An 11,687-nucleotide genomic window follows, 5' to 3' on the forward strand; every position below is an offset into this window, starting at 1 on the left:
TGTAGGCTTCTTGAACGCATAAACCAACAAGCCACTGTAGTGGACACGTATTGGTTTTGTTTGTCCAACATACCTAATTCCTTTGAACAATCACTCCGCACCTATTCCCTGTGGTATCAGCTGTCAAACTACACCTGACCTTGCCCCTGGTCAAAGGGCTGGATAAATAATACAAGCTTAAATTATCCTAATTCCTGTAAACCATGACTTTTCCATGTGACCTAAGCAGGGAAAATAAAAATCAGTTTTTAATCAATATACATGAATTGGGAAGAGACGAGCACCTCTTTCTACTGGTGTGGACCTGATAGCCATTTTCTTACCTCCACAGGGAGTACGCTTGTTTACAGCATGACATGAACAGAGCCAGAGAGAGCCAAGAGATACCTGACACCAGGAACCACATTTGGGCTTCCTACGTACATAACCCACTAATCTCCTTTTATGATTAATTAAGTTAAACACTAATACAAGTGCTTTTTTTTAATTCTTAAATTTTTTTTAAAATTAAACTATTTTAAGATTATAGATTTACATGCAATTTTAAGAAATACAGAAACCTCATATACCCTTTACCCAGTTTCCCTCAATGGTAACATCTTGCAAAACGATAGTACAAGATCACAACCAGGATATTGACATTGATACAGTCAAGAGATAAACATTTCCATCACCACAAGAATCCCTCATATCCATTTTTATAGCCACACCTACTTCCCTCCTGCCCCTATTCCCTCCTTAACCCCTGGCAACCATTAATTTGTTCTCCATTTATGTAACTTTTTCATGTCAAGAATGCTATATAAATGGAATCATATAGTATGTAACCTTTTGAGATTGGCTTTTCTCACTCAGTATAATTCTCTGGAATTCATCCAGGTTGTCGTATGTATCAACAGTTGCTTCCTTTTTATTGTTGGATGGTATTCTCTGGTGTGGATACGCTACAGTTTAACTATTTGTTTAACTGTCCTTTCACCTCTTGAAAGGACGTCTGGGTTGTTTCCAGTTTTATGCAATTATGAATAAATCTGCTACAAACATTCATGCAAGGGTTTTTGTGTCAATTTAAGCCTTAATTTCTCTGGAAATGTCCAAGAGTGTAATTGCTAAGTGGTGTTTGCATGTTTACTTTTAAAAGAAACTGACAAACTATTTTTCAGAGAATGACTATACCATTTTTTACAATTACCATCTAAGAATGGTCCAGTTTCTTTACATCCTTTCTAGCATTGAGCAGTGTCACTATTTTTTATTTTAGTTATTCTGATAGGTGTCTAGTAACATCTCATTGTGATTTTAATTTGTATTTTACCTAATGGTTAATGATGTTGAACATTTTTTAAGTTATTTACCAAATGCATATCGTCTTCCATAAAATGTCTTTTCACTAATTTTGCCCATGTTCTAATTGCTTTCTTTTTCTATTTTGAGAGTTCTCTCTATACTCATATGCTAGATTATAACTCTTTGTCAGATGTATGGTTTGCAAATATTTTCTCACTCTGTAGCTTGTCTTTTTATCCTCTTACCAGGGTCTTTTACAGAGCAAAGTTTTATTTTTGATGAAGTCCAATTTATCAAGTTGTCTTTTTATGGATCGTGCTTTTGATGTCAAGTCTAAGAACTCTTTGCCTAGCATTAGATCTTGAGGATTTTCCATGTTTCTTTTCTAAAAGTTTCAGAATTTTACAATTATATTTATTCCATGAATCGTTTAGAATTAATTTTTGTATAAAGTGTGAGACTTAGGTTGATATTCTTCGCCCGCCCCCCATCCCCTGCATGAATGTCTAATTGCTCCAATACCACTTGGTGTCTATATTCTGTTCCATTGATCTATGTGTCCATCCCTCTGCTGATACCATAGTCTTGATTGCGACAGAATTATAATAAATCTTGAAATAAGGTAGACTGAGTCCTTCTGCTTTATCCTAATTTTTAGAATTGTTTTAGACATTCTAGTGCCTTTCCATATAAAGTTTAGAATGATCTCTATGTCGAAAAAATAATTTATTAGATTTTGATAGAATTATATTAAACCTGTGTATCAATTTGAGAACTGATATCTTTACTATGTTGAATCTTTAATCCATGAACATAGTATATTTCTCCATTTACTTATAACTTCTGATTTTTCATCCACCATTGTGTAATTTTCTTTATACAAGTCCTGTATACGTTTAATTTACACTTAAGTATTTCATTTTTTTGAGTGATTGTAAACAGTATTGTATTTTTAATGTTGATGCCTATGTCCATGTGCTCATTGAGATATAGAAATGCAATTGATTTTTTATGTTTAGCTTACATCCTGTAATCTTGCTGAATTCACTTATTAGTTCTTGGGACTTTCCACATAGATTAATTATGTCATCTTCATATAGGGACAGTTTTATTTCTTCTTTCCAATTCTATATGTATACCTTTTATTTTCTAAACACTGGCTTCAGCTTCCACATCATGTTGAATAAGAGTGGTGAGAATGGACATCCTTGCCTTGGTCCCCAATCTGGAGACAGCATTCAGTCTTTCACCTTAAGTATATTGTTACCAGTAGGTGTTTATTCGTACCTTTTTCCAAGTTGAGAAAATTCCCCTCTATTTCTATTTTTTGGAGATTTTTTATATGAATGAGTGTTGAATTTTATCAAATATTTTTTCTGTATCAATTGACATAATCATATGATTTTCTTGTTTAGCCTATTGATATGGTGGATTATATTGATTGATTTTCAAATGTTGAATCAGCCTTGTATACCTGGAATCAAGTTCACTTGGTCATGGTGTATAGCTATTTTTACATATTGCTGAATTCTATTTGCTAATACTTTAAGAATTTTTGCAGTTATATTTATGAAAAATATTCATCTGAAGGGTTTTTTGCTTTGCTTTGGTGTGTGTGTGTGTGTGTGTGTGTGTGTGTGTGCATAAGTGTCTTCTGTCTGTCTAGTTTTGGAATCAGGGTTGTACAGCTTTACATATAAACTGGGAGAAGTCTCTCCTATTTTCTGTAAGTGATTATATAAAATTGGTGCTGATTATTCTTTAAATTTTTGGTAAAATTCTCTAGTGCAACCATCTAAATCTGGAGATACCTTTTTGGGAGTTTTAAAATTATGAAATTTGATTTCCTTAATAGCTACAGGACTATTTAAATTATGTTTCATAATGGGTGAACTGTGGTAGTTTGTGTTTTCAAGTGTTTTTCATTTTAAATCTAAGTTGTATCAAACGCTACAGAAAAGTTCAAAATATCCTGAGAATTCAGATTATCAGTTGAGATAACCCAGGAAAAGTTCATGACAGAGGTATTGAGTAATATGGACTTTGAAGAAGAGAGAGGATTTTACCAAGTGAAAATGGGGATAGATAAAGAACATTTCAAGTAGCAACAGGAAAGGATATTAATGTATGAAAAATACAGTCCCACTTGGTTGGACTGTACAATATAAATAGATGATAGAGCATAGAAGCCTTAAATTATATTCGAAGAAGACTAGGCTATTTTCCCTAGATTAAGAGAGTGTGTGAGGAGGAGTTATCATGGGATGACAGGCTAAACTCATTTTGTGATCAATACTGTTTGGATGTCACCATTAAATTAGCTACGTACTTACTAGCTTTATCATAATTTTGTTCATGCTTCTCCACATATCCACAAGACTTATTAAAGCCACAGGTGAGTTGTTAAAATTCACATATACTTCCCCTGCTATTGACTTCCTCTAATCTACTTAGGTTAATAACCCTGGCAATACAAAGGAAATTGAGCTTATTTGTCAGTTATCTGAGCTAGTTCCTAGTGCTTACCACTCATCATTATTGACACCTGCATCTTGAGTGATACTGCTGAGCCCTACTTAATTAATTACACACACAGCTATTTAGAAAGTTCAGAAACATGACATACCTGAAACTTAGCTTCCAAGTTCAATAGTCCTACTTTGTTTCCCAAATTGAAAAATCATTTTTAAAAATTCATACAAAAGTGAGACTGGCCTTACACAATATACAAAAATTAAAGTGGATCAAAGACCTAAATGTAAGAGCTAAAACTAGAAAATGCTTAGAGGAAAACATAGGGAGGAAGTTTCATAACATTGGATTTGGCAATGATATCTTGGATATGACACCAATGGCACAGGAAACAAATGAAATAGAGGAATTGGACCACATCAAAATTAAGATTTTTGTGCATTAAATTATTATCTAGAGAGTGAAAAGAAAATCTACGGAATGCAAGAGAATATCTGCAAATCATATATCTCATAAAAGATTGATACCCAGAATATATAAAGAACTTCTACAACTCAACAATAACAACAAAAACAACAACCAGATTTTTTAAATGGGCAAAGGACTTGAATAGACATTTCTTCAAAGAAGGTTTACAAAAGGCCGTTAAGCATATGAAAAGATGCTCAACATCACTAATCATTAGAAACTGAACTCAAAACCACTTCACACCCATTACCATGTTTCCCCAAAAATAAGACCTAGCCAGACAATCAGCTCCAATGCGTCTTTTGGAGTAAAAATTAATGTAAGACCTGGTCTTATTCTACGATAATATAAGACCGGGTATAACACAACACAACACAACACAACACCGCGTCTTATATTAATTTTTGCTCCAAAAGACGCATTAGAGCTGATTGTCCTGCTAGGTCTTATTTTCAGAGAAACATGGTAGGATGGCAATTTACTTACACACACACACACACACACACACACACACACACCCCAGAAAATAACAAATGTTGATGAGAATGGGCGGAAATTGGAACCCTTGTGCACTGTCAGAAAGAATGTAAAATGGCATAGACATTGTGGAAAAGTTTGGCAGTTTCTCAAAAAGCTAAATATACAATTACCATATGATCCAGCAATTCCACTCCTAAGTACACACGCAAAAGAATTAAAAGCAGGGACTCAAACAGATAATTGTATATAACTGTGCACAGTAACATTATTCACAATAGTCAAGAGGTGCCAACAACTCAAATGTCCATCAACATATTAATGGATACATAAAATGTGATATATATGTATGTGTACACACACACACACACACACACACACACATATACAATGGAATATTAGCCTTAAAAATGAATGAAATTCTGATACATGCTATTACATGGATGAACCTTAAGACATTATGCTAAGCAAAATAAACCAGACACAATAGGGTAAATATTGTATGATTCCACTTACATGAGGTATCTAGAATAGGCCAATTCACAGACACAGAAAGTAGATACAAGTTACCAGGCACCAGAGAGAGGTGGGAATGGGGAGTTACTGCTTAATGGGTATAGGGTTCCTGTTTGGTATGATGAGAAAGTTCTAGAAATAGAGAGTGGTGATGCTTACACAACATTATGAATGTACTTACTACAAGTGAATCGTACATTTGAAAAATGGTTAAATGGTAAATTTTGTGTTATGTACACTTTCCACACACACACACAAAAAACAAATGCTAAGAATGGGCTTGGACCAGAGGCCTTCCACATTCATCTTGGCAGTAGAGCTGTGGCAAACGTGGAATGAAGCCCACAGTCAACAGGCCAGTACACAAATACTAGACAAACACAAGCAGTTTCAACATTGCTGGGCAGGATACACTGCTGCCCTGAGTTTAACACAAAGGACTTACATCCAAAAATGGTTTCCAAGTCCTCTCAAGGCTTGGTTTCCTGGCTGCCTCTCAAGCACCCCATCTGTCCACAAGACTAGAACCAGAGAGCCAGAACAGCAACAATCTGAAAGAAGTCCAACAGCAGGAGCTGTGTGTTGGCAAGTACTAGTCAAAAGCTGAGGACTATAGCAGTGCCAAAGCCCTGTTCTCAGGGTCAACAAGTTTGCAAGACACTCATATCTTTCTCTCCCTCTTTAACTCTTTTTTTATGAAGTATAATACACATACAGAATAGGGCACATCATAAGAAAGATTTTTTTAAAACCAATTAGGAAAAATTTAAGCTCCATAATCTCAAATGCATCTCTTTATAAATTGGGAGTTGAAAAATAAAATTATTTCAGCACAAACAGCATTTTCTTACCTGCCAGATGTCAAATAATTTCTTTTATTTTTCCCCAAGTGGAAGGGCTAACTATAGCTATCAAAAAAACTCAAATTGTATAGTAGATGGTCAACTTAGCAACAAAACTGTCAAGATTAGGATTACCAATTTATACTATTGGGTTGGTGCAAAAGTAACTGCAGTTTTTAACCTTTTAAACCGCAATTACTTTTGCACCAACCTAATATCATATTCATATGCAAAAACCCCCAAGTTATATATCAAATTCCTCCCTTTCTTTCATTTTGCACATTTCTTCAAATTCATCTCAAAGCAACTCATCAACATGTGCCATTCACATTTCTTCAATCTGCTCACTTCTGTCCAACTTGACTACTAAAATTATCTCCATCTTCCTTGCTCATATTGTTTCCCCAGGACCACTACAATAGCTATAGCTCCCTCTAAATGCTCTCCTGGTTTTACTTTTTCTTCTTTTGGCACAATACTGAGTTTTATTAGTTATACCTAGGCTTGACAAACAGATTTTGAAACAAGCTATAATAAAATTTTAAAAGGAGGGACTTCTCATAATTGTGGAACAGAGGTGGAAATGTGGAATGGAGGTTGTCCAAAGTCCCATTTTGAACATAATCCCATTTTGAAGTGGAGTATTAATTTTGGTTCTGCTCATTTTGGATACCTAACCTTGCTAACAGAATGAAAGGTGAAGTTTTTTGTTTTTAATCTTGAGATCCATTTTATTTAACTACCATCGCACAGAGATTTAGAAATAAAAGAGAGTTGCTCTTAATGTGCAAAAAAACAATTCCAATCTTAGTGATTTTTTTCCTGGGATTTCAGTACCATGGCTTCTCTCTTGATTATATTATAATCCATCCTTCACACGTGAATCAAATGATCCTATATGAACATAAATCACATTGCATCATTCCTATTTGAAACCCTCCAATGGTTTCCTATTATACTTAGAATAAAAATCCAAATTTCTTCCCAAGGCCAACTTCTTGCCTTTGCTCTTCCCTCTGCCTGTATTTTGCACTCCCAGATCAGCCTGCCTTCTTAGGCACATTTTATTATAAACCCCAGTTAAAAAAAAAATATTAGGTAATACTAAAATAGCTTTCTAGAAAGGTCTTGAAGTAGATATGTATGTTTTCATATTCCTGCCCAAATGACGAATACTTAAAAACAAAATGAAATAATCACTATTGCTAGATTAAAAAATGAATAGCCTACATAAATTGTTGGTAAAATATCTAAGTGTACTTATCACACCTTGCTACTCTGTCATATTTTTGGTCCAGGAACAATAGGAGGGAGGTGGTGTAACACAATGGGTAAGAGAATAGACTTTCGGGTCAAACAAACCAAAGACAATAAAGGCCATTAACACTATTTTACAATAACTGAACAAAAGATCCTCCAAACGTATTTTGAAGAATTTTTTTAAAGGATTATCTTTTAAATTGAAATTAAAGTCATTATGAAAAATTTGAAAAATTACACTGAAAAATTCTAAGAAACTTAAGAAGGAAATACATGAGGAAACTGGCCACCTAAGCAGGCTCTCTTCATTAGAAGGAAATAATATATTCCTATTATAGGATGTAACAGAAGCACTTATTTCATTATTTATCTGAAAAAAAAATCTGGTTAGCTAATTCAGTGATCTGGGTTTTCTCTTCCTGATTACAAGTTGCTGCTTTTTTCCCCCAAAAGACATACACCAAGTCATTAAACGTCTTGATCTGGCAGTCATCTGGAGCACAAACCAAATGACTTCAAGAAAAACCATGTAGATGCTAAAATGATCTACTATAGTGATTGTGGAAACTGCAAGGGAAAGCAGCCATGTTTTGTAAATAATCAAGATCGAATTAAAAATCATTTGTGGGCTCAAGGACAGAGATGAAGCACTTAGGAGCTTTAGGAACAATATATTACTGTACTTAATGCCTCCTATACCTGACTGTCTATAAAGATGACTGGGTGAGATAGTTTTATTCTGTGTTCTTTAATCTCAATTTCTGGTCTTTATTTAGCATCTCTATCATTGCCTTGGAGATTCTGATGAAATACCAAGAATTCTGAGATCTAACCAAAGTGGAGTAGTGGCCAACTACTGTACAATTCTATTGATCCATTTTGTACTTCTGTGATAACTGCAGGACCCTGAGGCTAGTTTCCAGGCTCTATGCACAATTAGGAGTCCCCAGATTTTCAGATGATTCCATCTCTAAAAAGGGATTCTAGGAAACAAGGTCTTTTCCTATTATTATTATCTCTGCAAAGAAGACTGTTACCGTATTTCCCCGAAAATAAGACCGGGTCTTATATTAATTTTTGCTACAAAAGACACATTAGGGCGTATTTTCAGGGGATGTCTTATTCTCATATACAACACTCTACATTTATTCTCATATACAACACTCTACATTTATTCAAATACAGTCATGTCATCTTCTTCTGTAACATCGTCATAACGTACTAAATGCGTCCGTCTGGCTGATGATCTTAACTGGGGCTTATTTTCGGGGAACACGGTACATAAAATCAATGTGAATATATGGTATATATGAAATGGAAAATATAGTTTACAGAGGGAAATTGAGTGAAGTTAAACTCACCTGTCCACTTTTCCCTATTTCCAGCTCCATGATGGCAACAGGGGTGTGTATTTGAGCTGAGTGCCTTGATTGTGATTTGCTGTCAATTCTCCAGCTCAGGCCCCGAAGCCCGCTGTCCCAGCGGCTCTGGTTCATGAGACTCTCTCGGATTTTCGTCTTATGACTCTTCCAGAATTTAGAAATGACAGCAGCTTGATCAGATGTGATCCCTCCTTGCTTTTTGGTTTGAGCAGTCAAGAATGCCTCCAACTGGTTGAAATCCATGTCAGCAGATGCAATAGACTATAATGACACAAAAAGTAATAAATTTGATTTTGGTAGATAACTAGAAAAAGGTAGCTTCTTAACTATAGACCGTATTTTGAGTGATTCATAATCACCGAATAAGTTTTCAAAAAAGGGTCAAGTGACAGTAATGAGAATAAGCTCTTCATAAACACAAAAATATTTCCCTTTGTAAATATCAAATATCAGAAAAGCTACTGTTAAAAATTCCATGCCATTCAAATTTTATGCCAATAACTATAATTTAATTTTTAAATATCTAGCACTATGGTAGGGAAATAAAATAATACAAATTAAAAATAAAATTATAAGAGAATAAAATTAATTTGCTCTCTGATGAAATCTGACAATTTCACAGTGCCTTATATCCATGCTTAGTTTAACAAACTATAATTGTATGACACCTTATCCATAAGAAGCACTAAGTAAATTCTGTTAAATGAATGCATTATTTTAGCTTTGTAGTCTAACTTCAGCCAAATAGCTCATTCACAATAATACTGCTCTGAAATTATACACTACTTCATGCTTTTACATCAAACCTTAATTGCCATTGCTGTTATGAGAACAGTAAGCAGTTAAATTGAAGTGGGAAGTCATCAGAGGGCTGGGGCAATGGAGCCTTGGCAAGGACAGGGATGGTTAATGATTTGATCTTAGGACAAGCTTTCCCCTGCATCTTCTTTGGTATGTTCTTATCCTCTCCTGTCCACTGGGATTGGCATGAGCTCCAAACCAGACAAATCATAGTACCCGCTTTTCTCTGGGCATAATGATTGATCCATATGAATCTCCCAATTTAGAATAGGAGGATAAATGATCTTGCCTCTTGGGTCACAGTATCAGAAGAATATGAGACTGGGGTTGTAGATAGCCATTTTGATCTTTTGACAAAGGCCTGATTGCAATAAAAACGAATGAAGACAAGCATGATGAGAGTGGGTTCTAATGGAGTGATATTCCTGTTCTATAATCCCCAAGGCCCTGGTTCCCACAGACTTCCTTCAATTCTGTATGTTATCTCAGCATCCTTTCCACCTATTGGCACCCCCAAAATTCCATTTACTATTCAAGTTGGTATAAACTGTATTCCTATTATTTGGTCAAGACCAAGAGTCTTGACTAAACTTGGGCAGTAGCATTAAGAGCAGAGGAATGTAAAGGTAGACAGTGTACAGGTAGAGTACAGGTAGAGGAAGTGGGAATAAGGTTTAAAAACAAACATGCTACCTTTTATTCCTCCATTAATATGCATAAATTTTGTGATAAAATTTGGTAGATTAAAGTTATTTCACATTGCAATTCAATAAACATTTACTGAATACCTGCCTAGTTAGGCCTGATTGCAATAAAAATGAATGAAGACAAGCATGATGAGAGTGGGTTCTAATCATGAGATGAGGACCCAAAATCTCTGGCTCTGCCACTCAATAGAAACATTAATTTATATAATATACTATAATTAAGTCAAACTATTTTCACTGGCACTTTGCTTCACAAAATTCATCACAGTTCAGGTAATCTGTATCATTCTTTTCCTCAAATCATACCAAGATACCCATTTGATATAACTTCACTTGTGACAGAAGTTATTTTGGTTGGGTTCCAGTCAATATTTTGAACTGGGGTCCATTTATCTAAATTTAGAATAATCAAAAAATTAAATGAGGAATCACTTTGAGTTCAACGTCATCAATTTTCATCTAATTCAAGAAATATTTGAATAGCTACTATGGGAGTGACACTGTTCAAGGCATGCCACCTCCATCTACTGGTATGTAACGTTACCAACTTCTTGCTTCACAAAATCCTCCCATGTATATCACAAACCATAAACTCCTATACAAAGGTAGAAAAGAATCCAGGGTGCTGATTTCTATTGGCCTAATCATAGCCTTGCAAATTAGCAAGGAGCTCAGAGCCAAAGAAAATTTAGGCTAGTAAATCGGGGGAACGGAAGAATTTGAATGTTTAAGATAAAAATGTAAACCATTATAATATATTTGACAACATTGTTGCTGCTAGAATATAATCATAGAGCAACACACATATGGTATGGCTGATGGTGGGCAGCTTGGAGAAACCACCAGTCTTCTACTCAACAGAGATCAGCATTATACTAAAGATATACTTGACTGAAATATGATGCTCCAATAATTTTTAAATGTTAAAAATTAATAATTAAGCAGTCCGAAACTGAAATTTCAAATGAACACAAAAAGTTAGGTAGTAGAAGAAAAGAGAATTAAAAGCATGCCAAATTGTTCCTGGCTACTTCAGAGAAAAGAAACAGATTGATACAAATGCAATTCTATCAAAATCCTAGCAAAAATTTTTGTATATAAGAACAGTTATTCTAAAATTGACATGGAAAGGCAAAGGAAGTAGAATAGCTATAATCATTTTTAAGAAGAACAAAGTCGGTGGGATCAGTCTTCCTTATTACAAGACTTAACATATATCTACAATAATCATGACTCTGTGGTATTTACAGAGGGACAGATACAGAGACGAATGGGACAGAATAAATAACACAGAAAGAGACCCACACAAATATGGACAGCTGATTTTTCACAACGGTGCAAAAGCAACTCAGTGGCGGAAAGATAGCCTTTTTAACAAAAGGGGCTCGAGCAAGTAGGTATCAATAGCTTAAAAAAAAAAAAAAAGAACCTCAACCTAAGTCTCATAACTCATATAAAAATTAACTCAAAATGGA

At 34.7% G+C, this 11,687-nt stretch overlaps 1 protein-coding gene across 2 annotated transcripts in view; it reads right to left on the minus strand.

The window, feature by feature from the left end:
* Positions 1–11,687, minus strand: part of COMMD1 (copper metabolism domain containing 1) — a 112,994-nt gene that overhangs the window by 61,978 nt on the left and 39,329 nt on the right. The window contains exons 2-3 of one of the 2 annotated variants that reach the window (XR_016020450.1): positions 8,684–8,965; positions 5,666–5,771 (exon numbers count right to left, since the gene is read on the minus strand). Coding sequence is in view for 1 of the 2 variants with exons in the window: in XM_019717676.3 (XP_019573235.1) it covers positions 8,684–8,965 (282 nt within the window). In the remaining variant the exon portion in view is untranslated. The remainder of the gene's footprint in view (positions 1–5,665; positions 5,772–8,683; positions 8,966–11,687) is intronic. The other variant, XM_019717676.3, reaches the window with a different exon arrangement.

Source organism: Rhinolophus sinicus, chromosome 2 (genome assembly GCF_057876585.1).
Source record: "Rhinolophus sinicus isolate RSI-liver-muscle chromosome 2, RSI-T2T, whole genome shotgun sequence".
Lineage (NCBI taxonomy): Eukaryota > Metazoa > Chordata > Mammalia > Chiroptera > Rhinolophidae > Rhinolophus > Rhinolophus sinicus.